Here is a 23896-nt window from a genome sequence, read left to right as displayed (position 1 = left end):
AGAGGGGCACCCTAATCCGTCACCCCATCCGACTTCAGAATGTATTCGTTGGGTTCGGCAACTCACCACCAGCATCCAACCAAATCTAGCGGATCAACGGCGCATTAACTTAGTTCCTGGTCAGCTCGCAAGTTGATATTATCACGTCCTACACCGTCCATAAGATGGGGGGCCACCTCCCATTTCATCACTCCTCAAACACCCGAGGAGCCGGCAGGCGGATTTGAACCCGGGTCGACTGGGTCGACTGGGAGCAGAAGTCAGGCCTTAACCTCTGCCAGCCGCCTGCCTGTATGTATGTATGCATGTATGTGCCCGACGTCCAATGGGTATGCGAATCGGATGTTCGTGTAAAGCGATGATGATGACTGCTGTGGGAGCTGATTCCCCAGCCATGCGAGTGCACTGGTACGTACTGCCGCTCACGCACGTATGCGTGGGGCCCTGTCGCGGAGTCCCGAATCGTTTGGAAAGCTTACAGCCATCACTTCGTAATAATTGCGGAAGGCCGTGGAGTGCTGCTTACCCTAACAAGTTTTACAAGTTGCCGTTAGTCATCCTTCGGGGTATCGATCTCGTGCAGCCGAATCCCTCGCCAGCTCCTGCTGCTGCTGCTGCTGTTGCTGCTGCTGCACATAACTTCGCAAAAACTGCATTACGATGCGGCATACGACGATCAGGATGGTCCGTCCCGAGTTTCCCTTAGGTCTGCTGCTTCCGACGTGCCTGCTGCTGGTGTTGCTGGCCGCACAAGGCGGCAACGCTGATGACGCGGCGGAGCAGCTCCGCGTTCAAAAGGTACAGACGTACATACACACACATTCGTATTCACTCGACCGCATGGTTGTGCTTTTGTGCACAGCCGTGTGCTCGTCCAGAAAGGGACATGGTATGTCCGTATGTCGGGGCTGTGACAGGATTGTGGAGATCGTCTCACGCAGTGTCCCGAGGGAGGCTGTACCTCCCTCTCCGCCTTATCTATCTTTAGCAACGAAAAGGAACTCATACCCCATCAGCATTAGGGATCGGAGGAGACGGGAGATGCGGTTTGGGTCCGGGCAAACACATGCAAAACATAAGAAAAAAACAGACTGACTGACTGACAGACAGACGGAGAAACGCCAAAGAAGTGGGCCCCAAATCGCCCGCAGGGTTCAAGTAGTGCCTCTTAGGCTAGTTATAACACGTGGCAGTGCTGCCGCCGCCGCCGCCGCCGCTGCTGCTGCTGCTGCTGCTGTTGCTGTTGCTGCTGTTGATGTTGTTACAGGGTGGTTAAGCTTCACCAGTGGCCTCCTTCCCGAGGCAATTCCCTGCTCTCCCATGCTAGAGGGGCACCCTAAGCCATTCACCCCATCCGACTTCAGAGTGTACTCTTTGAGTTTGGCAACTCACCACCAGCATCCAACCAAATCTAGCGAATCAACGGCGCGTCAACTTAGTTTCTGGTCTGCTCGCGAGTTGATTTTATCACGTCCTACACCGTCCACAAGATGTGGGGCCACCTCCCATTTCATCACCTCTCAAACACCCCGAGAGGCCGGCAGGCGGATTTGAACCCGGACGCGCCGGGACGCGCCGGGAGCAGAAGCCAGGCCTTAACCTCTGCCAGCCGCCTGCTGTTGCTGCTGCTGCACATACTGCCGCTCGGGGAAACCCGTCACCCCGCCCGCCGGCCTTCCATGGCCCCTTCCCGCCTCCCCTGCTGACCGCCGTCTGATGAATCCGTGCCTGCCCGCCCGCCCCCTTTACCCCCTCCCACCCTTCACCATAAGGCCATGCTGTCCGAGCTGGAGTACAACAAAAACGCACTGGCCCTGAAGGAACCATGGGTCCATCCTTCCGTCTGGCTAAGCTACTGGACTTATCGAGCCACAAAGTACTTTACCTCTCCCGCCCAGGTCAGCCTATTGGATGAGCTCAACGCACAGAACGCGCACACGGACCCCATGAATCCCTGGGACACTCCCTCCGCCTATCTGGATAGCTGGATAGCCAGGATGAGAGCCACCCTGCAGGACTAGTCGGAGAGACCACTACCTAGGATACGAATGTGCGACCTGATTAAAGGTCATTGGTTCAAATTTGGGTCGGCCCGAAATCGATTAAGGCGGGAGAGCATGTCTAACAGCAAGGTTCGCGGGCTCTGGAACTATTGGACCAATCCGAGTCCACCCCGGCTAGCCAGCGGCATTAAACGTGTACGGCACGTGGCGGCTTCAGAAGATATGCAACATTCACGGATAGGGACAGCAGGCACATGAGTAGATGAATGTTTATATGTACATCACGAAAGGGGGTAGCTCCGCCGGACTCGTTAATACCTGCCAAGGTTCAGGGCCCCGCTTTGTGAGGCGGTGGCTGTGGGGGTTGGGGTGTTGGTAGATGTGAGGCGGTGGACATAAGCAGTAGAAGGCTATATAGCGCGCTCTGTTAGCCCGGGTGTGAATGTATGTGCGTGAGTACGGACATATGCTCTTCCGTACCCCTCTCGTTAATTGACTCGGTTTATGTTCACACTCAGTTTAGCTGCAGCGAGTTTGCTGTGTGCATGTGCGATTTGCGATGCACTAGTGGAATGTTGCTGTTGGTTAGTTGGATCTGGTTGCGGGCATGTCATGTGCCTTTTTATCCATGCAAGATAACAAGGCGTGGTTCACTACTGCTCTGCTGGCTGACTGACGCGGTGCAGGGCTAGGAAGGAACGAATTACTTGCAGGGAGGGAGGAGGGAGGAAGGAGGGAGGGAGGAGGGAGGAAGGAGGGAGGAAGGAGGGAGGGAGGAGGGAGGAAGGAGGGAGGGAGGAGGGAGGAAGGAGGGAGGAAGGAGGGAGGAGGGAGGGAAGAGTCGTGCGTATGTAAGACTCACACAACACATGACATATCCTCATTATACACAAGTGTGAGTGTGCATGTATGTGTTGTGAAGTTTACAAGTATCTGACGGGGCCTGACACTTGGCCAGGGGCTGCTACCCAGCCCCAGCAAAAAGACCGCCTAATTTCCCTCGGGCAGATGGGAGAGGGGCGAGAGGGGCCCCTGCTTCCCCCTAAGCAGCCGAGAGTAGCAGGTCCGCTAGCTCCGCTCTCCTCCCCCGGGGGTTGCGCGGCGTTGCACGTGCACACGCTCTAACGAGTCAAAGCTCCGTCACGAGAGTTTGCGCACTGAGCCTGAAACACGAAACAAGACTCCACTCCATCCTTGGCTGATCCGGCCTTGGGGTGAGGGTTCACTAATTATAAGACACAGGAAACCCGGAAACCCTGTACAGACCCTACCCCTCCCTATTAAGGCACGAGGCCCTATTAGAAAGCTCGGTCCCTCACCCGATTCTGCGTTGCGGGGGAGTGGGCAGAGTTCAAGAAATTCGCGCTAACCGGTTGCTGCCTGCAGCCCCGCCTGTGTGCACGTTCCATGGTGGACAGCGCCGCGAGGCTGACCACATCCCACACGCACCGCTGCAACCCTGCCGGTGCTTCTGCGAGCCACACGATCGCCCGGGATATGGGTCCGGACACGTAGGCCGCGATCTGCTGTATCGCCGCCTGCTCCACTGGGCACTACCAGGATTGATGTGCACGCGGGGAGCACTGCAGCGCCTGCTGCGGTCATGCCGCTCCTCCGAATCCGCCACAGCCACACCGCGTGTTGCCGGGCAGGGGAGCGGCCAGGCACCAGAGAGTTTCCTTGTGCTCCCGTTCCCACTTGACCGCCCGTAGCCGTCGCAGTGTTTCCGGTATGCGCTGCCGCTGCCGCTGCTGCAGTGTATGTGTGTGTATATAAGCTTATATGTGTGTGTAACAAGTCCCTCCCCCGGGTTGAAGATGGCATCACCGCCGATATGTGGTGGTGAAGGCTAACGGGCCAATTAGTGAGTGTGCTGTGAACAACGCAGGCATGTTCACAGCCGTGGGCGATCCCGCCTGAGTCGGCCCGCCTGAGTCGGCCCGCCTGGGGTTGCGGTGTCGTGCGATTAGTGGTCGAGCTAGCCCTCGATTGCTACTAAGTAGCAATACTTTGCACGCAATGCCCGCTCGCAGTTTTTGTCCCAATTCCTTGCTGACATGGCGGCAGACGGATAGTGATTAGGAGTGATGCAGGTTGGTCTGGTTGACAATACTGTCTTGTACAATTTAAGGTCCTGGGTTTGTTTCCTGGGGAGACCCTCGATATTGTCAGGAGCGTGAGATTATGGCTAGCTGCTGAGATGTGGAGTTGAGGTCACAGTTGATGGATCGAGATTTGCACGCTGGATTGTTGAACCCCCTGTCTCTGCGGATGTTCGGGTGAATGGATGAGGAGGGATCCTAGAAGGCAGGATCAACCGCCTTGGACTTCCAGTTCGTATGGCGTAGTACAGTGTGGTAATGGTGAATGGTGCTGTATGGTGATAAACCATAGAAATGACAATGTGTTCAAGTGGCCCAGAAGCCTCCCACTCAGTAACAATTCAACAAGAGATCCACCTGAGTCCCAACCCAAGCAGCCACTTCTGAGAATTGCACGCTTTAAAGCCACGACAGCCGGCATAACTTGGCGAACAGCCGTAGAGTTCATTGCCTCGTTCAGCCAGTTAATAAGTTGTTGAGGATTAAGCTTCCTTGGATGCTATATGTATGCATGTATGTGCCCGACGTCCAATGGGCATGGGAATCGGATGTTCGTGTAAAGCGATGATGATGACTGCTGTGGGAGTTGATGTGAACGTTCCCCAGCCATGAGGTGCATCGTGCAGGTACTGCTGTCACATCAAGGGCTTTACGAACACCGTACACGTGGGAATGTACACTGCCGCAAGAACGTAAAATCCCCCCAGGTGCAATCGGCAGGTTATGGGAAAATTGGTAATTTACATCTGGAAGAGCATCCTACTTTTCCAATTCGGGCATTGTGTTACGCGACTTGTCCCGCACATTCCTGTTTGAGATTTGGGACATACGACGATCAGGATGGTCCGTCCCGGATTTTCGTTAGGTCTGCTGCTTCCGACGTGCCTGCTGCTGGTGTTGCTGGCCGCACAAGGCGGCAAGGCTGACAGCGAGCAGCTCCGCGCCCAAAAGGTACAGGCGTACATACACATGCACACACTTGAATTCACTCGGCCGCATGGTTGTGCTTTTGTGCACAGCCGTGTATCCGCTCTTTCGTATTCAAGTCTTGCATTCTCCGTTTTAGGAGGAGACAGAGTACTTCGTGTGCGAGTTATTGAAACTGCCTCCCTCAAGGCCCTCTAGGCCACCTCCCGCCACCTTCCGGAACAGCCGGCTGCTTCCAGTGGTAGTTTTTCCCGCGCGGTAATCGCCGCCCGGAGTCTTAATTCGCAAATCGGGGGAGAAAGGAAATGTGCTCCTTCGCCGCGGCGTGGCGTACATCATTTCCATCGCCGTTGTGGCTTTGATGGTTTCGGATCGGCCTTCTAACGACCTGCACGTACGGCCAATCCCAGTACGGCCAATCCCAGCACCACGCTGTAGTGAAGAAAGAACCGATGCCCTGCTGCTGCAGATGCTGTTTTGATCTTCGACCGCTCTGTTCTGTCTACGCTATTATCTCCCCCACCGTCCTCCACATCCCCGGCCCGCTTGCCGCCGTCTGATCAACCCGTGCCTGCCCGCCTGCCCCCCTTACCCCCTCCCACCCCTCAACATAAGGCCCTGCTGTCCGAGCTGGAGTACAACAACGACGTGCTGTCCTTGAAGGAACCATGGGCCAGTCCCTCCCCCTGGCTTCGGGACTGGATCAGTCGAGCCAAGCCGTACTTCACCTCTACCGCCCAGGTCAGCCTGCTGAACGAGCTCAACACCCAGAATGAGGACGTGTCCCGGAACGACCCGTGGGGCAGTCCCTCCGCCTACCTGGGCCGCTGGGTGGCCAGGATGAGAGCCACCCTGCAGGACTAGATGGATGCCGTGATTCATGAAGATGCGCAGTGGTGGAGAGAACCCCCTCTGGTGGGGATCCCATCAGAGGGGATAGTCTAGATGGTGGTTGCAACACCGCGCGTGCTGTTACCCCGGGTGCGACTGTATGTATGTTTGTGTGTCCGTGTGAATGCGCCTGCACGTGAGTTGGTTGAATCTGTTGCTGTGAAGAAACTGTTTTTGTGCGAGTTTGCTATATATATGTGCGGTGCAGTAGTTGAAGGTTGATGTTGGGTAGTTGGGTCTGGGCTCGAACATGTCACTTGCCTTTCTTTATGCGAGATAAAGGCGTGGCCCTCTCCTCTGGTGGCTGCTGCTGGTGGCTGCTGGTGGTGGTGGTGGTGGTGTTGAGCGGTGTAGGCCAGGAAGGATAAACTTGCTTACATAAAACGGTGGAAGGGGGAAAGGCATGGACATATGTAAATCTCTAAGTTGGAGCTGAAGAGCGGCACTCGCGCGTTCACCGCAAGTGGCACCAACCCCATCATCAGCTGTTATGGCACTTCCCTTCTGCATCTCCCAGTTGGGCTTTTACACGGTCAACAAACGTAAAGCCTCATTAATGCTGCAACTTCGCTAGCCTACAAGAAGGGGATTTCGACAACTCGCTCAATGACGCAGGCTCTTGCACACGTGGTTAGGGTGAGGGCTTCTTGCACACGGCTCAAATACACCCGGCACTTCCGTCACGAGTGCCGCGGACCGTTCACGGCAACAGCTCTCTCCTCGGCAGCGCACACAGCCCGGGCAGTGAAACGCACGAGCGCTGCCTCGAGGTGTGCAGTTACACGAGCCGCGGTACCCTCCATCGCGATGGGGTTCGAACCCGTCTGGAAACAGCACCCAGGGGCCGGACCAAAAAGAGTAACCACCCTACCCTTCCTTTGGCAACACCCCCGGGTACTTGCCGTACACACATGTACAAGAGATTTGTCTTACACAAGTGCTTGTAACCGCAGCTCTAGGAGGGACTCACCTTCGGCAGTAGCAGCAGCAGCAGGAGGACCGCGCTGTCTCCTCACGTTGATTGCAGGACCGGGTTCATGCAGACAAACAGTGAGAAACAAGCGGAAGGAGGGTGCGTGTGTGGACAAGTCCGCGTGTGATGTATCTACTACCGGGTCATCATAGCATATCAAGCGCGATACTACAACTCTATAGTACGACACAGTACGACATACATGTACAGTACAGCACAGCATGCGGTACATCAATGACCCACGAGGCGGAAGCTGTAATGCCGTACACTTACAATCCTACACATCCTCTAGTGGCCGCAGCACCCTGAGGGCAGCGCACCTCACCAAGCCATTGTGGCCGAGTGGGGCGCGCCAAGGGAAAGCATGATGAAGGGAGGTTGGTTACGGATCACAACCAAAGAAAAGCAATGCTGTGCGAACATGATCCAGGCATGCGCATACGGACACGCACCCCACCACAGAGCAACATCATGTTTGGCAGGCGGCCGGCAGCTCTAACCAGGATTTGCTGTTTGCGCGCTAGAAGCCTTTCTTGAAATCTTTGCTGCGCTGCGCTGTGCTGTGCTGCCAGCCGCCAGCCAAGCACGACTCCTCATTCCCGCGGTAATGCTATGCATCCTTAATTGCTTGGTTGGTCGGAAGCGTGCCATCGGCGGTGGAATGTACGTGCACGTATATGCGTATAGAATACATTTCATCTCACTAGAGGACAGGCACGCAGCTACACGGCTAAGTTACACGTTTTGACCTCAGCACCCCACCACCTGCCGTACATAACCGACGATAAGAGCTACAGCAGCCCATCAGTATTAGCACCTGGGGTATCACAAGGTCCTACACCTGCTGTGGTGTGCAATATATAACATTTGCAAGGTTTGCTCCCAGTCCGATCAGATCCGCATCCCTCTGACTGCTTCGCATTGCCCCCACATCGCCCCGTTCTTTATCAATGTATGACGTGTGGGACAGGGGGCCACATCTTCACCCGTGGCCGCTACCCCGCGAAACCCTGCCTTCCCCGGTATTTCGGGGCACCCTCATCCAGTCACCCTAGTCAACTTCTCAGTGGATCGCTCAGGTTCCGCACCCACCACCGGCATCCCACGGAATCTGCCAGATCAACGGCTGCTCAACTCCATTCCTGGTCAGCTCACAGGTCAACTCTACCCCAGGTCACCACCGTCCATCGACTAGGGGCATTCTTACCTCCCACCATCGGATGAATTTTTGACCCTGACCGGTCTCGATCCCGGATCCTCAGGGGGCATCGATGTGTGCGTTACCAGTAGTGCCTGGCCATGTACGTATGTCCACAACCCTATGCATCCCTTCTCCGCCTCCCCCCCTCCTTCCCCCCATCATCAACCACATGCACACCCACACAGCAACCCCGGCGGCAACCAACAACATCTCTTACCCGAGCTGCGGCATCATCGGCACACCAAGCTGATGATTTCGAACGTCCCGAGGGACGCAGCGACAGCACCAACTGCATTTCCTTCTACGTCACACTGAGGACTGAAACATGTTTTCTTCTACCCCCCATGTCTATTTGCTCGTCTGTTTGCAAATGTGCACATATGTACGGTACATATTTATGTATGTATGTATGCATGTGTGTAGCGGCTTGGAGGTTTCCTAGCTAACCCCGGAACCACGGGTCAGTTTGGTCAGGTGGCTGCAGAACCTGCTCGCCAACCGCGTAAGGCTCCGCTACTCCCTCGCCACGGCAGCATACCCCTGATGGCCACCATCGCCGCCACCATCGCCACCGTTGAGCTGTTTCATCTGTTCCCGCATGCCAAGCACCTGCCGCCGAGCCATTCGGCCCCGCTGTACGGCCTGGATCCGTGTTATCTTCTTAATAGATTCTGGATCCTGGTAACGGGTAAGGTCGTACAAGGGTTCGTTGGCTGCTCCGTTGCCGGCATCAGCGACGGATATCGCAGCGGCGGTGGCGTTAGCAGCAGTGGCGGCGTCAGCGGTGGTGGCAGCGGCAGCTGCGGCGGACCCACCGCCAACGGCCTTGATGCTGGGCAGCGGCAGCAGCGACGGTAATCGAGCGCCATGTGCCGGGTCGCCAAAGGGGTGAGGTGGCGGCGCCGCCGCCGCCGCAGCAGCAGCAGTCGTGGGCCTTGCGGAGTCCTCCGGTCCCAGCAAGGGTGTCAAGTCTATAGGTTTTAGGGCGGTGGCGGCGGCGGCGGCAGCCTTGGTGGTTGTTCGGCCGTCGGCCCCCGGCTGCCCTGCATCAACAGCCTCCTCCACCTCCACCGGCTGCAGCGGCCGTGTCAACTCATGTTCATGTACCTGCTGTTGCTGCCGCTTCTGTTCCCGCATGCCAAGCACCTGCCGCCGAGCCATTCGGCCCCGCTGTACGGCCTGGATCCGTGTTATCTTCTTAATAGATTCTGGATCCTGGTAACGGGTTAGGTCGTAGGTGGGTGATGGTTCCATACCAACGCGCTCCTCTTGCAATGACGCCACTTGGGAGCTTTTAACGGCGGCGGCAGCGGTGGCAGCAGTGGCGGAGGTGCGGATGTTGGGAGAGGGTGGCACCGCGCCTTCACTGGCGGCGTCTGACAGCGGCGCCCGCAGTGCGGGTAGCACAGATGCCCTGTGTGCCGCTGAGCCAGCCCCGCCACCATTGCCACCACCACCAATGCCGGCGGGACGCGCCAGCGGCGGCAGCTGTGCCAGTGGCCGCAGCAATGACTGGGGGCCGCCCGGGGCTTTCCCGAGTAGCGGTGCAAGTGGTGCAGCCGGTGGTGGCGGAAGGGCAGCCGGCGGCGGCAGTAGCGGTGGCGGAAGGGCGGCCGGCTGCCCTCCTGCTGCCAACATATCCAGCTGTCCCGGGAGCTGTGCGGCCTGTACGACATCCATTTGCCCTGAGGCCTCATTCACTGCCGCCGCCGCTGGTGCCACCGCCGGCGGCGGCAGCGCCTCACTCGCACCACCAACTGATTGTGATACATGTCCCACTGCCGTGAGCCCGGGGGCAGCGGAAACTGCGGCGCCGCCGTTGCTAGAGACGGTAGTGGCTGCAGCTGCAGGGAGGGTAAACCCCCGAAAGGGGGGGGAGGGGCAAATGGCGCGTGCCGGATGATGGTGATGGAGGGGAGGCTAGTGAGGGCAGGGGCGAGTGATCCATCTCTTGAGTCAATGTGGGGAAAATGGAAGGATTTAGGCATTTGGGTTTGAAGAGCGCTAAGCTAGGGATGTTAGCTGTCAGGTGTCAATTTGCTTTGGAAAGCATGGTCGACCTCTGGTCGAGACCTATATGTGTAGCATTATCTGTCCGTCTGTCTGTCCGTCTGTCCGTCTGTCCGTCTGTCTGTCCGTCTGTCTGTCTGTCTGCTGTCTGTGTCTGCCTGACTATATGTCTGTCCGTCTGTCTGCCTGTCTATCTCTATATTTGTCTGTGTGTCTGTCTGTGTGTCTGTCTGTTTGTCTGTCTGTGTGTCTGTCTGTTTGTCTGTCTGTGTGTCTGTCTGTGTGTCTGTCTGTGTGTCTGTCTGTGTGTCTGTGTGTCCGTCTGTCTGTCAGCCAGTCAGTCAGTCTGTCTGTGTGTGTGTCAATCACACATTCCGGAGCCGGAGCCAGTGTGTTCCGGAGCCAGTGTGTTCCGGAGGCGGTTCCGGTTAGTTAAGCCACGGTCTACCCCCCTTTCACCTCTCGCGAGGTGAAGGCAGCTGTCCTTCCTCACTTCACTTCATTTCACCTCACGCCGCTGATAACAACGAAAAGCCCCTAGGTAACCCCACGCGCACAAAGTCAGTCAGTATTGTCATTAGAGGTCACTTTGTAGTCCCCAACGAACATTCAGACATTCGCATTAGGACCACGCACGCTAGGAAAACACAGACACGCACGCGACTCTGTCATCCCTCTTTCAACCCTCCTCTTTCACACGCACCTTCTGGCTGCTGCTGCTGCTGCTGCTGCTCCGCCAGCACCCTCCTGACGGCCATTTCCCTCCGAGCAGCTTCCTCAAAGTACGACGGGTTGGGAAGCTGGATGATGAGTTGGCGGGGGAGTGCGGGTGGCGGTGGTGAGGGAGGCGGGGGAGGAGGCAGGGGGAACAGTCCGCAGCAGGAGGCCCAGCACGTGGGCTGGGGAATGGGCACCGCGGTGACGTCGGGTCCTGAACATTATCGGGGATGGGGGAGTGGGGTTGCAAGGGAGACGGGGGGGGTGTAATAGCTCTGTGTTTATCCAGGGGTCCAGGGGCGGAAGTGAGAATTGGGGAAGAAGGGTCGCGTGTGGCAGCAGCAGAGGGCGGTTCGGGGTGGAGGGGGCGGAGTGGAGTCATGAGGCGATCGGCGGGTCTACGTCATGGATAGCCTTACCGTTGCCCCTTTCGTTGTCGGTTTTCCCCTCCCCGACCCCTCCCCGACCCCTCCCCTTCCCCTCCCCTGTGCTTCGCAGACACACAACCGACGGTGTATCCCTAACCCGCCATAGAATGTACGACGCGCTATCTACCCCTGCCGTACCTCTTTCTGACGGATTCCTCGGTCTTGGCGGAGGCTGCGGTGGTAGCCGGGCCTTCATCGCCATGACCTGGGCCTGTGGGGGAGCCCACCCGACCACAGGAGGGAGAGGAGGGAGAGGAGGGAGAGGAGGGAGAGGAGGGAGAGGAGAGGAGGGTCAAGAATTAATAAAGGGGCTCTCACAATGGGGGGCCGCCAGCACACCACGACAAGTGTAACCATCATATCGTAGAGTGCAGTCAGGTGTGTCACTCGTTTGTGGTCGTACATCAAGTGCCTTACACAAAACCTTTATTTTGCCTCCCTCAGGACATACTCCCGCACCCACATGGGAACTAGCGTCAAGCCCTGCCGTACATGTGTACGGCACCCTGCCATATATATATTAAGGCAGCTTAACTGAGTTTTACGTGACTCAAGGTTCGTTCGCGAACTAACCCAACCAACCGACTAACCAACCAACCACCATCTAAGCGCCTGCAAGATGTTTCGCATTCTCATGATGGCGCAGCAGGATGGTAAACATAATCTGCATCATGACTACTAAATACCTGCAACATGGTGTCATCCTGTAACTGCCGTACGTCCCGGACCCCCAAAGGCGAGTACGGACGGTAGTGTGCCCCCTTCCGATTTCGACACGTACGCAAAACACACAAAGCTCTCAAAACACACACACACACACACACAGCTTGGCCCGTCGTAACACCGCTTGCACAGACATACGCACAGACATACACGCATGCGCACACCTGCACGTATTTGAGCCGCTCCTGGCCCTCCAGCAACGTTCGCTCGTTCCTGGCAACCATGCCACTGCGAGCAAGGAAGCAAGGCGAGGGAACGGAAAGGCGGCAGGAGGGCGGAGCAATGCGGAGGCAGGAACACGCGGGGCAGCGCCACGTCATGCGGGAGGCCGACAGTCCCAACCGACAGACATAGAGACATTCTTCCTGCACTGCAGAGCCCTCTGCCATGTTATCAATCAGACTCCCTCTCCATAGCTAGGTCAACAATTGTTGGTGAGCGGTGAGCGGTGAGCGGTGAGCGGTGAGCGGTGAGCGGTGAGCGGTGAGCGGTGAGCGGTGAGCGGTGAGCGGTGAGCGGTGACGAAATGGACTAAATAGCGTGTTTCATAAGCGATCCCGGGTTGTTGCACCGGATGGAAGATGCAGTAGAGATGCCGTATTCCGTACTCACCAGTGCTTGAAAATCGCGTGGCGGCCTTCCTCCTGGAGTGTGTTGACGTATTGCAGGGTGTTGGTGGCGGCTTCAGGAGATATGGCAGGAGGTGACTGGGTGTGGGTGTGGGTATGGGTGTGGGTGTGAGACGATTGTTGAGAGTTAGCGCCAGTCAGAGGAATGGAGGTAGGGAGGGTTGGTTGGCAGCCGGTTAGGAAAGCCACAAGGGGATTCGAGGTAAGATACAAATAAACCCAGGAGCATCGGGCCCCATAGGGTGGAGATAAAGGAAAATGATGGATGATGGGTTGGGGGGAAGCGCTGCAGGAGCTCGCTGGGGGGTAAGTTTACAGTCGGAATGTGCTCGTAAATGTTTAAAGTAGTGAAAACAAAGGCCGGGGCCCAGCAGCGGGAATCATTTCGGATCTAATTAGTATGGTATGATTATAGCTCGGTTCGCCAGGACATTGCTCTGCGACCTTACCGGGCATGTTGCAAGCCCAGGCAAGCCAGGGCCCGCCAGCCGAGCAGCGACGATTGCTTCTTCGTCCGTGAACATGCGCCGCCACCGAAGTACATCCTCATCATAAATTTGGTTGGGTTTGACATTTGATGGCTTGGGTTTACGCTTTATTACTCGAATGCGGGGGGCCTTGGGTCGAGCACGACGCATCGGGTGTTGCCGCTGGGCTGAGAAGCTTAAGGCCAGAATATGCAAGCCTGAGATTCTTAAAGGCCAATCTTAGGATAACTATCGATGAACCCACTTCATTCCCTGTTGAGTTTATCGGGTCTTGAGCATCGTACATACAGGCTTGTTTTCACGATACGTTGCTCCGATTATACACTGTATCTTACAGGAAATTATACGGTGGACATCCCTCTTAATTGGGTCATCGCAATGCAGCAAGACAATCGTCGAGAGGAACGCTGCTAGACGAACCGTCCATTTACATGGGTAAAAGAGTACTATCTAACCTATATTTGCACATACATCGCAAACACCTAATACTTTGTAACATTTTGTGGTGCTCAACTAATAATGCAGAAACGAACATTGTACTGGCATTACTCACTTAGAGAACTCGACATGTATCTTGTATGTCCTAGGGCAGCTATATAGAAATGAACACTTCAATACATAAAACAACAACTCTCTAACTAATCGCTTCCTAGCCGTGACACGGCACGGAGATCGGCAGTACAGGTATGTCCCGGCACAGCTCCTGGTCTCCTCCCAGCCCTCCATCCTAGCCCCCTTCCAGTCCTCCTCCCAGCTGCAACGCGCTTCGCTAACAGCTCGTTAACTGCGTTAACATCTTCTGTATTACGCCGCAAGAAACCTTTGGTTAGATGCTCAAGGTTGCTCGGCGGCGACGATATCGAGATGTATGTGCAGTCCTTCCGGCCACGGATTTACGCGACCCAGCGTGAGCGCGACCCAGATGTATTCGTGGAGTGGCGGCTGCGGCAGATGTTGGCACTGCTACGCGACTTAGTGGTCTGGGCGTGATCGCCGCGTCCGCATTTGCTCAACGGAGTCCTGAATGGTTGAGATCCTTGTCCATGGAAGCTCACGTCTTTGCTGTCATATTCCACGCACCATGCATACAAGTTTTGACGGTCAGCGTGGGAGCGCGCTGCATGATAAGGCGTTAGGCGTCTATCCTGCCGTGAATTGGATGTATGCAATCGGGACACACGAGAAGTGATATGCTCGGGTACAGATGCGGTCGTGGGTTGGGTGCTGTTAGCTTTGGGACAGAATTAGCTGTGCCTTTGCCTTGTGATTGTGCACGGCTGTCGCCATTGTGGGCCATCGGCAATCGCTGCGGCGAAAACTGCCTATGAGTATGTGGGTCATGCCTCGTTCCTCGTTTGAACGGAGGACGAGGCATCGGCGGCATCGGCGCCGGCTAAAGCATATGCGAGAGACACGCAACCGCACGGCTCTAACCCAGGCAAGGGAGGTTAGGGCCCCTGGTGCCAAGAGAAGAGGTTCATCTCTGGTTGGCCGAAGGCAGGCCGCGAAGGCGCCAACCAGAGCTATGAGGTCTGCCCCCGACAGAATGGCCAGTGGGTCAAGCGCGAAGCAAGCTCTCGTTGTGGTTGAGCTCCGCACTAGGAGAAAGGTGTCATATTCTCTGAATCCAAAGTTCGCACAGGTGTGGAATGTTTTCCCTGAATAGGCCCTAATAGGCTATCTTACGCTGTTTGTCTCACTAGGACATAACCGAAACGCATGACTCGTTTTGGAGAATGATCAACAGAATGCCACGTAGGTGTAACTACCGCAAATTTGTCCAGGCCTTGGTGAACGTGGATGACGCTTAGTAAGCGCCGCAGGACGTCTATGAGAAGGTGGATTAGGTATGCAAGCTGGTAAACAACTATCACTGGGCATTAGATGGTGAATTCCGAATTGTTCCTGGCTTCCTTCTTCTTTAAAGTACCGCGTTGGGGTCGTTGGACGTTGATTGACGTTGATTCAACTGTGAAAAAGGATTTGCAAGGCCCGCGAATCGGAGAACTTTGTTACTTGGAAGATAGCTCTTGAATGTATAGCAGATGCACCTATTAAAAATACCATATTTTACTGCTCGCACCCAGCCATCTGCTCGCGGTGAACCATGGAAATTTTATGGACTGGTCGTTGTTGCTGAAATGGTGCGGGTAACATAACATCCGTATGTCAGTCATATGTATACCAATCACACTTGATACCCGAAATCTAGGGAAATGTCGACGGACCTGTTGGATGAGCCCATCACCCGCAAGGAGGTATGTATACCGTGAGGGGAAATACACTCCCCTTAAGGTGGTTGACCTCACACTTACTGCCCATCTGCGAAGCTGAGTTCACAAACGCCCATTAAACCAACTATATTCGCCCGCCAGGCTATCCTTGCGTTCACGTCGGCTGTTGTGACGGTCCTCCCGGGAGCCAAGAAACTTGGTGTGCTGCGGAACCTACTGAAGGCAGGGTGGTTGGTCACTGTCTGTAGTGCAGGCCGTCTGGGTGTATCTATCTGCAACACGTTGAGCATTCTTTTGTGCACCTTGCATTGCGGCTGGCAACGTGGCTTTGCGGTGATCATTGCACCGCTCGAAAGCCACACCTGCATTGCTGTCTAGGTGGAGCCTCGCTGCGCAATGACTCGCCAATTGGGGAGGAGGCCTATTCTGTGTGCCTGCGACTGCCTGTATTCTATCTGTCTGCCGAAACCCTGAGTCAGCCCCAACATGGCTCTGAAGGGCGCCCCGCCAGGCTGTCCCGCGCAAAATGGCCAGCGGCTAGTAGTGAAAGTAGAAGGGCAAGTAAGACACTCACGTAATACACAAAAGCGGCACCTGTACATTTCGTTCGGGCTCACGAACGCCCCAATGTCCCTCCTCCATCCCCTCGTTCGTGCCATCGTGTTCCCCAACCTCCCCCTTCGTCCAAAACACCATCACCTGGTATAGACCTCAACTGCAAGCTAGGATCCCCAACCCTTTACCCCACGAACCCGTCCGGCTAAAGTTCAATACCCCCTACATGCGCCCGGCCATCCACCCGCGCTCCGAACTCGGCACAGAGTCTAGTCCCCAACATCACGGAAGAGGACCTAGACGATGTCATCCCCTCCTCATACACCACCACTCAAACCGTTCGCAAGGCCCAACAGCGAAAAGCTGCTGTGTCGGCGGGGCCCCCAGTCAACGACCTGCAATACCTCACCGCCCAGCTCTTCGTGCTGCTAGTCAATCACGTCATGCGGCGACTGGGTGATACTGCTGCTACTGCGGATTATTTCGGCGCCGAAACGCCGGGAGGTGAAGCAGCAGCTGCAGCTGCAATAGGGCCGGCGGCTGCCGAGGAGGTGGAGGCGGAGTGGGATGCGATTGGGGAAGCGGACCGACGCGACTTCACGGACGCGGTGCGACCCGTGGTTCAGGCACTGGCGTCGCATCAGAGCCGACTGGGGAGGTCCCTGACGGGCGGGGAAATCCTGCGAGTGCTCCAGGACATTAAAGTCGACCCGCAGGCTGCGGAGCGTGGAGCGGCAGTGGCGGCGGTAGCCTGGACGAAAGCGGAGGTGGAAGCGGGGCCGTGGGCAGGGATGGGCGAGGATGAGCCGAAACCCGATGCCTGCAAAACGGGGACCCTGAACGGCAGCGTGGGAAAGGGGGGCCCGGGGAGTAAGAAGAAGAAGGGGAACAAGGAGGAAAGGCGGCTGCATCTGCAGGGGGGTCCAAGGGATGAGGGGATGGCAGGGGAGGGAACCGAGGCTGCTGGTGACGGGTCGCAGCGGTGTGAGCTTATATCCTTGTTGGACCTGTTGACCAGGGCACCGCATGAGGGGCGCGCAGGGGCTCCAGCATCGCCACTTGACCCTTCGAAGGGCGGGGCGCTCATGTTGCATTTTTAGTTTTCGCTCCATCACACAACGAATCACCCGTCGTCACATCGCAACACGCACACAGCACCGCCACTAAAGCACAATGCGTCTGCTGTTGGGTCCGCTCACGCATGGATACCCTGTTATGCACATTCGCGTGATAGCCCCTGTATGATGTTTCGGCTAGTGGGGATGTTGTCACCGGTTGATTGTCCATTAGGGGAGGTGGAATTGAGCTTCCAGGCTGTAACTTTGGAATTGAGCTTCCAGGCTTGACAAGTAGCTTTCTGGGGATACGGGCATGGGGATTCTTCTTGGGGAAAACTTGGAATTAAGACAGGAAGACAGCACCTGACGCTGTTCCGATTTCACATGGGATCCATCGCCTGTGTCGACGCCATTTCGGAATCAGCTGCTCATCGCCTTTGACTTGTGTAGAGAGTCCGTGCGCGGCAGAGGGGTTTGGGACAAAAGGAAACCGCCAAACTCGAGCGCCTTTCGGGTGATAATTTGCAGGATGCAGATGGGAACTACACTTCAGGCACCTCCTTGCCTGTGCGATGTCGTGCCCATTGGTTTTGATTTTTTTTAATTGTTATTGTTACAGAGTGGGAGTTTTTTTGATTTACGTTCAAAGCTCACCTCGGTAAGAGAGCTAATTAGCTTGCATGTACACTCAGATCAATGTAGCAGAGGGTAGAACTTGTGCGGTACTGCTGCCAAAAGATACTCAGGCTGAAGTCCTCATGCTGCAACAGCAGGACACACTACTAGCTTAGTTGCAACGAGGTCAGTAACCGGTGAACCGTTACGCCGCGTGGAAGCTGAGGGACCCGTGGACTTGGAGACCGCGTGGCTTTTAAGGGCCACAGTAAATGCTGGCATGTGGGAGCTGTTTGTTGCTGCGTGCATTGGAAATAAGAATGCATTATTACGGCCAACGTCGCTAAGTCTGTCATATCTCAACGGCCGCTCTCCTCTTGTCTCCGCTGGTGTTGTGCACAGGTAAGAGCAGTAGTGAGCCTGGACTCTGGAGTCAAATCGCTTAAGACATACCAGGCAGACGCTTGCAATATCGCCAGCTCGCGATGCAAAACATCTAATTTACACGCATTACACAGAAGAGTCACCACCCCTGCGGAGTCCCACCGCCAAGTTATACGAAAGCAGATCAAGAAATACAATGCGTACAAAATGCTATCGGCTTTATTTGCAGCACGGGGAGTCGTGTACTGAAACGCCGACCAATCTCAGACACGACGTCGACCGGGAAAAAAACTCATAATCGACCTACTCTTACTCTCCGGGATCAAGTAAGCCGCTCCCGCGCCGGTACAGATCCATTTCCACGCACGAACCGTGCTTATCGGGCGGCCTGAACCGTACATAGGCAATAACGACTGCCATGCTTCCGAATTGAGCCGCCCTTGTCACGGAAAACAGCCGGACAATGCGGCTGGCAGTATGACAGGCCCTCACCTGCCTTGTGCTAGATCACACGGTCCGCTGTTGAGTACTCATGCCGGCTAAAAGCCTGACATACGGCATGCTCTAAAACACATGCCAATCCGAGTGCGCGATACAGTTAGTGTCAAAGCCAGCCAGATGACACTTATCCAGTCCGAGCGCGAAGGTTGTTGAAAGGCTGACTTGGCTACGTTGCAAATCATGCGCATGCGCACGCATGCACGACGGGACAGCTTCGCAAAACATCTGCCGGAAGCATTACTGATGATGCAGGGCCGAAGAGCCTCCGGGTACGTGGCGCATACGAAGCCACATGGCTGTTGTCGGGCCAACCGCAGCCTACAGCTCTAAACATTACCGTAGATCCTATGGGCTGCGTTTACGCCTTCTTCCGCTGGTTCTTCTTTCCGGCGGACTTAAAGCCATCCGGATCAGACGTCCCCGCGGACGTCGAAGGCCCCTTAAAGGCCTCCGCTGGTGTGGGTAGCGAGCTGTCGGCGGCCAAGCTCACCACGGGGGTCTCCACCTTGGCCCACTGCCGCGGAGGTGGCCCAGTCGGCACTGGACGCGGTGCTGGTGCTGCAACAGGAGCTGGAGCAGGGGTAGCCGCAGGGCCGCCATTTGCCTTAGGTGCGGTGGCCGGGGCCGGAGCTGGCGTGCGCGGGCCTGGGCCCGCCGGGGATCGGACGGGGCTCGCCGCCGAGGCCACGGGGCCGCTGGCCGATGCGACGGGAGCGCCGACCAGTGGGGTGTACACCACCGGTGCAGGGTCAGTAGCGACAGCTGCCACGGGGACCGCCGCGGTAGGGGCGGTGACCGTAGGAACCACAGGTGCTGACCCGTTCGCCGTGCCCAGGATGAGGTTATATTGCTGCACCACCTGCAGGGTTATTCGTATCAGTAACGTTATTTGGGAGGTAACATGAATGCAGTAGCGTGGGCTCCATTCCTGACCACAATGCATAAGAGACGCTTCGTGTCGTGAACACAGCCAGTGCTGCGGGCCCTGTGAACATAGAGCATGACTGATTTCTGCCATGCAAAAAACTAACAGCCGTATGGGAGAGATAGGGTAACGCAGTGCCCTGAAGTTCGGTCGGGGTGCAAGGGGGCGAATAGCTCCCATGTCGCTAGACAGCCATTATTCCAACTCTCCTAACCATCGCATCTGCAATGGCACACCCTTCGCCCCCGTACCTGTGCTGCCAGAGCGTCGGTGTTGCGGATGTGTGCAGCCACCACAGATGCCTTCTCGGGGTTAAACCGTACCATGGAATCGTAGCGCTTGTGCGCGTCGGCACGCACCTGAAGAGCGATAGGAGGAATTCCACAACTGCTCAGGCAGCCAGTGACGCGCGGGAAGGATCAACAATAGATGCTTCGAGCAGAAATGGCAGCACGTCAACACTAAGCACCCTACGTCCTCTTTACATAAAAATGTACTGCCCAGTGCCAACGCAAGGGAGTCCAAAGCCGTGAAACTGATATGCAGGCAGCAACGCGACCATCACGCACCTGGGAAGCTGCTGCCACCATCTCCTCTGCCATTGCCATCGTGTCAGACAGAAGCTTTTCCGCATCTTCCGCCTGGCGCCTGTGCATCGGATTGGGGTGGCAAAAGGCGGCAGCTACATCAAGGAACTATAATTGACCAGGGAACTTGTTCCGCGTGAACTGGATCGGACACCTAACAATGCGTCGCGCCATAGAATCGTGAATAGCTCATGGCCCGCCCTAAGATAACTAATTACAAACATCACCCGGAGTCCCGTAATGCCCGGCAATCGTGACATGCATAACACGCAACGCCAGTGGGCATCACCTTGGTCACGCCTAGTGCTGAACGATAGTTCTCTCCCCACCCACCAGATATACCATCAACCCTTACCCACTTGCTGCCCTCCAGGACCTTGCCGGCCACTGCACCCAGTTGCGCGAGCTTGGATGCCTGTGCAATGCGCTGCCGGCAAAAGGTCAGCTTGGCCGGCACCTCGCCAAGGAAGCCAAGCGCAGCGCTCAGAAGGTGCTCTGCCGCGGCCACATAATCCACTGGCGCGTTGACCTGTGAAGCAAAGAACGGATCAACAACGAGCAAAAAACGAAACCATGGCTTTTCCCACGTGGCCTACACCATCCACATGAAAGAACACAAAGATACCAAGGAGACGACGGAACAGTTGAACCGCAACGCGTAAGACTCATCGTGCGTATTTGGCTAGGTAACCGACCTGCAGCTTAGCGTTATCCTGGCTAAGCAGCATGGCAGTTACTTAGGCAGCATCGAACAGGGTGGAAACCCGTCAGCGGTAGGGTGGAAACCAGTCAACGTTTAGGAATAGCAATCTTGCCGCCCTCAGGTAAACGCCAGCGTGTACTTAGTGATGTATGGCTTGGATGTCATATCCTTATGCTGCGTTACCTGGGCGCTTTGCACAGTAAGAATTTGCTCTGGAGAGGCAGCGGCCGACCGGCCAGGGTCCGCCAGGTCCGCCAGCGTCTCCGCCAAGCCCAAAGCATCTCGGTAATGCGCTGGGGTGAGCACTGCTGGGCCAGCCTGTACAGACAAGAAGATAGCGGAGATGGAACGACTATTCCAAGCTATCACCAAGGAGACGGCCACTAACGCGCCATCTGGATGCAACATGAACGGCCTTCTAGTTCATAACAAGATAATTTATTTGACCATGCCATGTAACCGCTTCTGCCCCTCGCCGCCGGACACGCGTCTACCTGCGCCCGCCCGCCCTTGCCGCCTGCGCTGTTGCCATTCTCCCATACGCCCCGTTGCCTTCCTGCCAATGCCGCACGCTTATCCTCAATCTCAGCAGCTTGCGCGCGCAGCGAATGAAGCTGCGCCTCAAGGGTGCGGATTTGGCTTGAGACCTGCGTCACAACAGGTGCACCCAGCCAATGCGTCCGCTGGTTTAAGATCAGGCATACCAGGTTCACGAGGTAATTACGAGGGTGTTCGTTGTGGGTTCGTGTAAAAGTGGCAACACGGAAGAAGGGTTGATGGTTGATGTCGCAGAGGCCACTGTTTAACGTGTCCTGTGGTATGGAATGTCTTGTGCGCATCAGACGTCGTGGGCCTTCCTACACAAGGACGCTTCGGTTTCGTCGCGAAAGGGTTGCGCGCCATTTGAACAACGCACGTGACCGCAGCACCTGTGCAGCCTGTGTCGCAAGAATCTCCTCTTCGCGCTTGTAGTTCGCCACCTGCGCAGCACGAGATGAAGCGTCCACCGCCGCTGCGCCTCCCGATTTCAGCTCCGCCTCCTGAACAACGAAAATACGAAGCACACTCCTTAGCACCAAGCGCAGCGGGTTTTAAACATGGTCATTCTCTTGCTGCTGCAACAAGCGATGCACCCACGACTGATACCTACTCCAAGGGCGATTGTGCCACTTCGGGCGTAGGACAGCCTATTCCAGACCAGCATACGAGAATCAGCCTCGCCGTTACAAGCTTTCCTTGCCAAGCCTGGCAGTTTGACTGGTTTAAGCTGGAACGCGCGTAATATAATGTAGTTGGTCATCCACTATGCCGAACCTTGAGGTGGGCCCCAATCACAGCCTTGAGCTCTTCGATGCTGCGGAGGCAGGCCCCCAGTGCCCCTGAAGGCGGCTTGGCTACAGGTACGGCCTCCGGCTGTAGCAGATCGAACTTCTCCTCGTGCAATTTCACGAGCTGACGGGCCGTGTTGGCGGTTTCCCTGCGAAAGCATGGAACCATGTTTCTGTAAGCATTGCATGCTTAAAGTGACCTCCATTAAAATGGATATGGGTCAAGTCATATGCTGCAAAGCTCCAGCGCGGCGCAAGGACGGGAAAAGGTGCCACAAAGGATGGAACTGGAGTAAAGACATTCATACATAAAATCAAACACCTAAAAAATCGAGCGGTTTGTACTGAATTGTTTTAATACCCCCAAAATGACTGCGGAGTCCCCCAGCAAGTCTAACACTCACAGGCGCTCATGGAAAACTTCCAGTGGATATCCGGGGACGTCCTGTTAACTTTTCCCACGTCAACATGGCAGGTTGAGGGAGGCCCTGGAGCAATCTGACAAACCTTAATCCTAGCTCCTCCGGTCATACACCGAGGAGGACCAAATTGAAAATCAAGTATAAAAGGCAGTGAGCAGTGTATCCTGAGACCCCGGCCCCCTCGGTTGTAATAATTTACCCTTTTTCATGAAATTACCCGATCCCCCAAACACACGCACACGCACACACACCTCGTCACAACGTTCTTGTTCGCTGCTCCAAGCTTCTGCAAGAGCGCATGCTGGCGCACGATCTCCTTGTCCAGCGCCGAAACACGGCCGAGCCAGGCAGCCACTGGGTTCGCTGCTTCTGCCTCCGCTTCGTCTTGCACGGCCGCGGACTTGAGGGTTTGCACCAGACTGCTCACAGCGCGCTGTGCTGCACCCAAGGTGTCCGGGGCGTCCTGGCCAAGAGAGTTCGAAAGCCGCAGAAGTATGTTCGCCAATGCGTTGCAGACCCCGGACTCATTAGGCAGGAATGATGCGAACATCTGTGCCAGGACGCTCTCCTTGTCCGCTTGCAGCGGTGTGGAAATACAGCTCTCGGCACAGATCTCTAACGCCTTGCATCGCAAAATGACCTGATCATAGGGAAGTAAAATTTTTAGTGTTACAAAGCATCTCTCCTGAACAACAAAATGAAAGAGTGAATGGAAATGCACTCTCACTAGCGAAACGGAAGTAGCGCAATCGACGGACCTGCTTGAAGTCCAGGTTGACTCCATCAGCATCCACGTACTTCAACTTTGACGCCTTGTCACTCGCCTGCAATTTGTAACGGTTCACTTCCGCTGGGTTGCTGAGACTTCAACATGCCCGCAAAAGGGTGTCCCATGGAGCTGCTGGCCCACGCAACCCATAGCTAGCATATGGATCAGTGGTAAATTGGAACCAAGCGACCATGATCTCTTGGCTCATATCGCAGGCCAAAACTGTGACACGCCTAAAGACCATGCACGTCTTCGATGTGTACCCACCAGTCGTGTCCACTCCTTCCAGAGCTTGACCTTGTCAGACTGCGTCTTAGCCTCACGAGCCGCGCGCTCGAAGATTGCGCACGCTTCGTTCACTCCAATGACCAGATCGTTGCTGACAGGTGGCACCAAAACAGGTGCTGGTGGTGGAGGCGCTACTGGAGCAAGTGCAGGAGCAGCTTGTGAGGGATTGGCGTTAGCAGCTGGTTTCTTGTTCTTCTTCTTCTTGTTCAGCTGCTGCTCCGCAGCTGATGCCCCTTTCAGAAGTGCGAACGCGTTGTTTATAGAGGCCATGGTGTAGAATGTAGTAAGTTCAGGTGATTTCGTGAGGAAGATGGTAATAGTTTCGTATCCAAGAGACGTTGAGAAAGGGCTTCAAGGCGGTTGCAGTGACGGTTGAAGTACAGGGTGCCGCACTGCGTCCACCCTGTCCCGTTGGATGCTGTTCCCGCAAAGAAA

General features: G+C 55.9%; 5 protein-coding genes across 5 annotated transcripts; 3 read left to right on the top strand and 2 right to left on the bottom strand.

The window, feature by feature from the left end:
- Positions 1-681: 681 nt before the first annotated feature.
- Positions 682-2021, top strand: VOLCADRAFT_96162 (uncharacterized protein; the record flags this gene model as incomplete). Its single annotated transcript, XM_002955274.1, has 2 exons — positions 682-798; positions 1773-2021. The coding sequence occupies 2 exons, from the start codon at positions 682-684 to the stop codon at positions 2019-2021; spliced, it is 366 nt and encodes a 121-aa protein (XP_002955320.1).
- Positions 2022-4848: 2827 nt separating this feature from the next.
- On the top strand, positions 4849-6353 carry VOLCADRAFT_106734 (uncharacterized protein). Its single transcript, XM_002955273.1, has 2 exons — positions 4849-5056; positions 5648-6353. The coding sequence occupies exons 1-2, from the start codon at positions 4946-4948 to the stop codon at positions 5894-5896; spliced, it is 360 nt and encodes a 119-aa protein (XP_002955319.1). The 5' UTR covers positions 4849-4945; the 3' UTR covers positions 5897-6353.
- A 2257-nt stretch (positions 6354-8610) lies between these two features.
- On the bottom strand, positions 8611-13539 carry VOLCADRAFT_106733 (uncharacterized protein; the record flags this gene model as incomplete). The annotated part of the gene is made up of 7 exons (XM_002955219.1): positions 13054-13539; positions 12588-12682; positions 12140-12203; positions 11391-11463; positions 10811-11038; positions 9205-9941; positions 8611-8775 (listed from the first exon to the last, which is right to left on the bottom strand). Exons 1-7 carry the CDS (start codon positions 13240-13242, stop codon positions 8611-8613), a joined length of 1551 nt encoding a protein of 516 aa, XP_002955265.1. The 5' UTR covers positions 13243-13539.
- A 1769-nt stretch (positions 13540-15308) lies between these two features.
- Positions 15309-16981, top strand: VOLCADRAFT_96159 (uncharacterized protein; the record flags this gene model as incomplete). Its single annotated transcript, XM_002955272.1, has 2 exons — positions 15309-15350; positions 16148-16981. 2 exons carry the CDS (start codon positions 15309-15311, stop codon positions 16979-16981), a joined length of 876 nt encoding a protein of 291 aa, XP_002955318.1.
- Positions 16982-18041: 1060 nt separating this feature from the next.
- Positions 18042-23737, bottom strand: VOLCADRAFT_106732 (uncharacterized protein). The gene is made up of 11 exons (XM_002955218.1): positions 23441-23737; positions 23163-23228; positions 22656-23044; positions 21969-22131; positions 21584-21694; positions 21149-21301; positions 20838-20972; positions 20311-20480; positions 19934-20012; positions 19616-19723; positions 18042-19298 (listed from the first exon to the last, which is right to left on the bottom strand). Exons 1-11 carry the CDS (start codon positions 23729-23731, stop codon positions 18798-18800), a joined length of 2166 nt encoding a protein of 721 aa, XP_002955264.1. The 5' UTR covers positions 23732-23737; the 3' UTR covers positions 18042-18797.
- Between the last annotated feature and the right edge of the window lie 159 nt (positions 23738-23896).

The sequence above is a fragment of the Volvox carteri genome (assembly GCF_000143455.1).
Source record: "Volvox carteri f. nagariensis unplaced genomic scaffold VOLCAscaffold_50, whole genome shotgun sequence".
NCBI classification, from domain to species: Eukaryota; Viridiplantae; Chlorophyta; class Chlorophyceae; order Chlamydomonadales; family Volvocaceae; genus Volvox; species Volvox carteri.
This window is presented reverse-complemented; position numbering and strand designations above follow the sequence as displayed.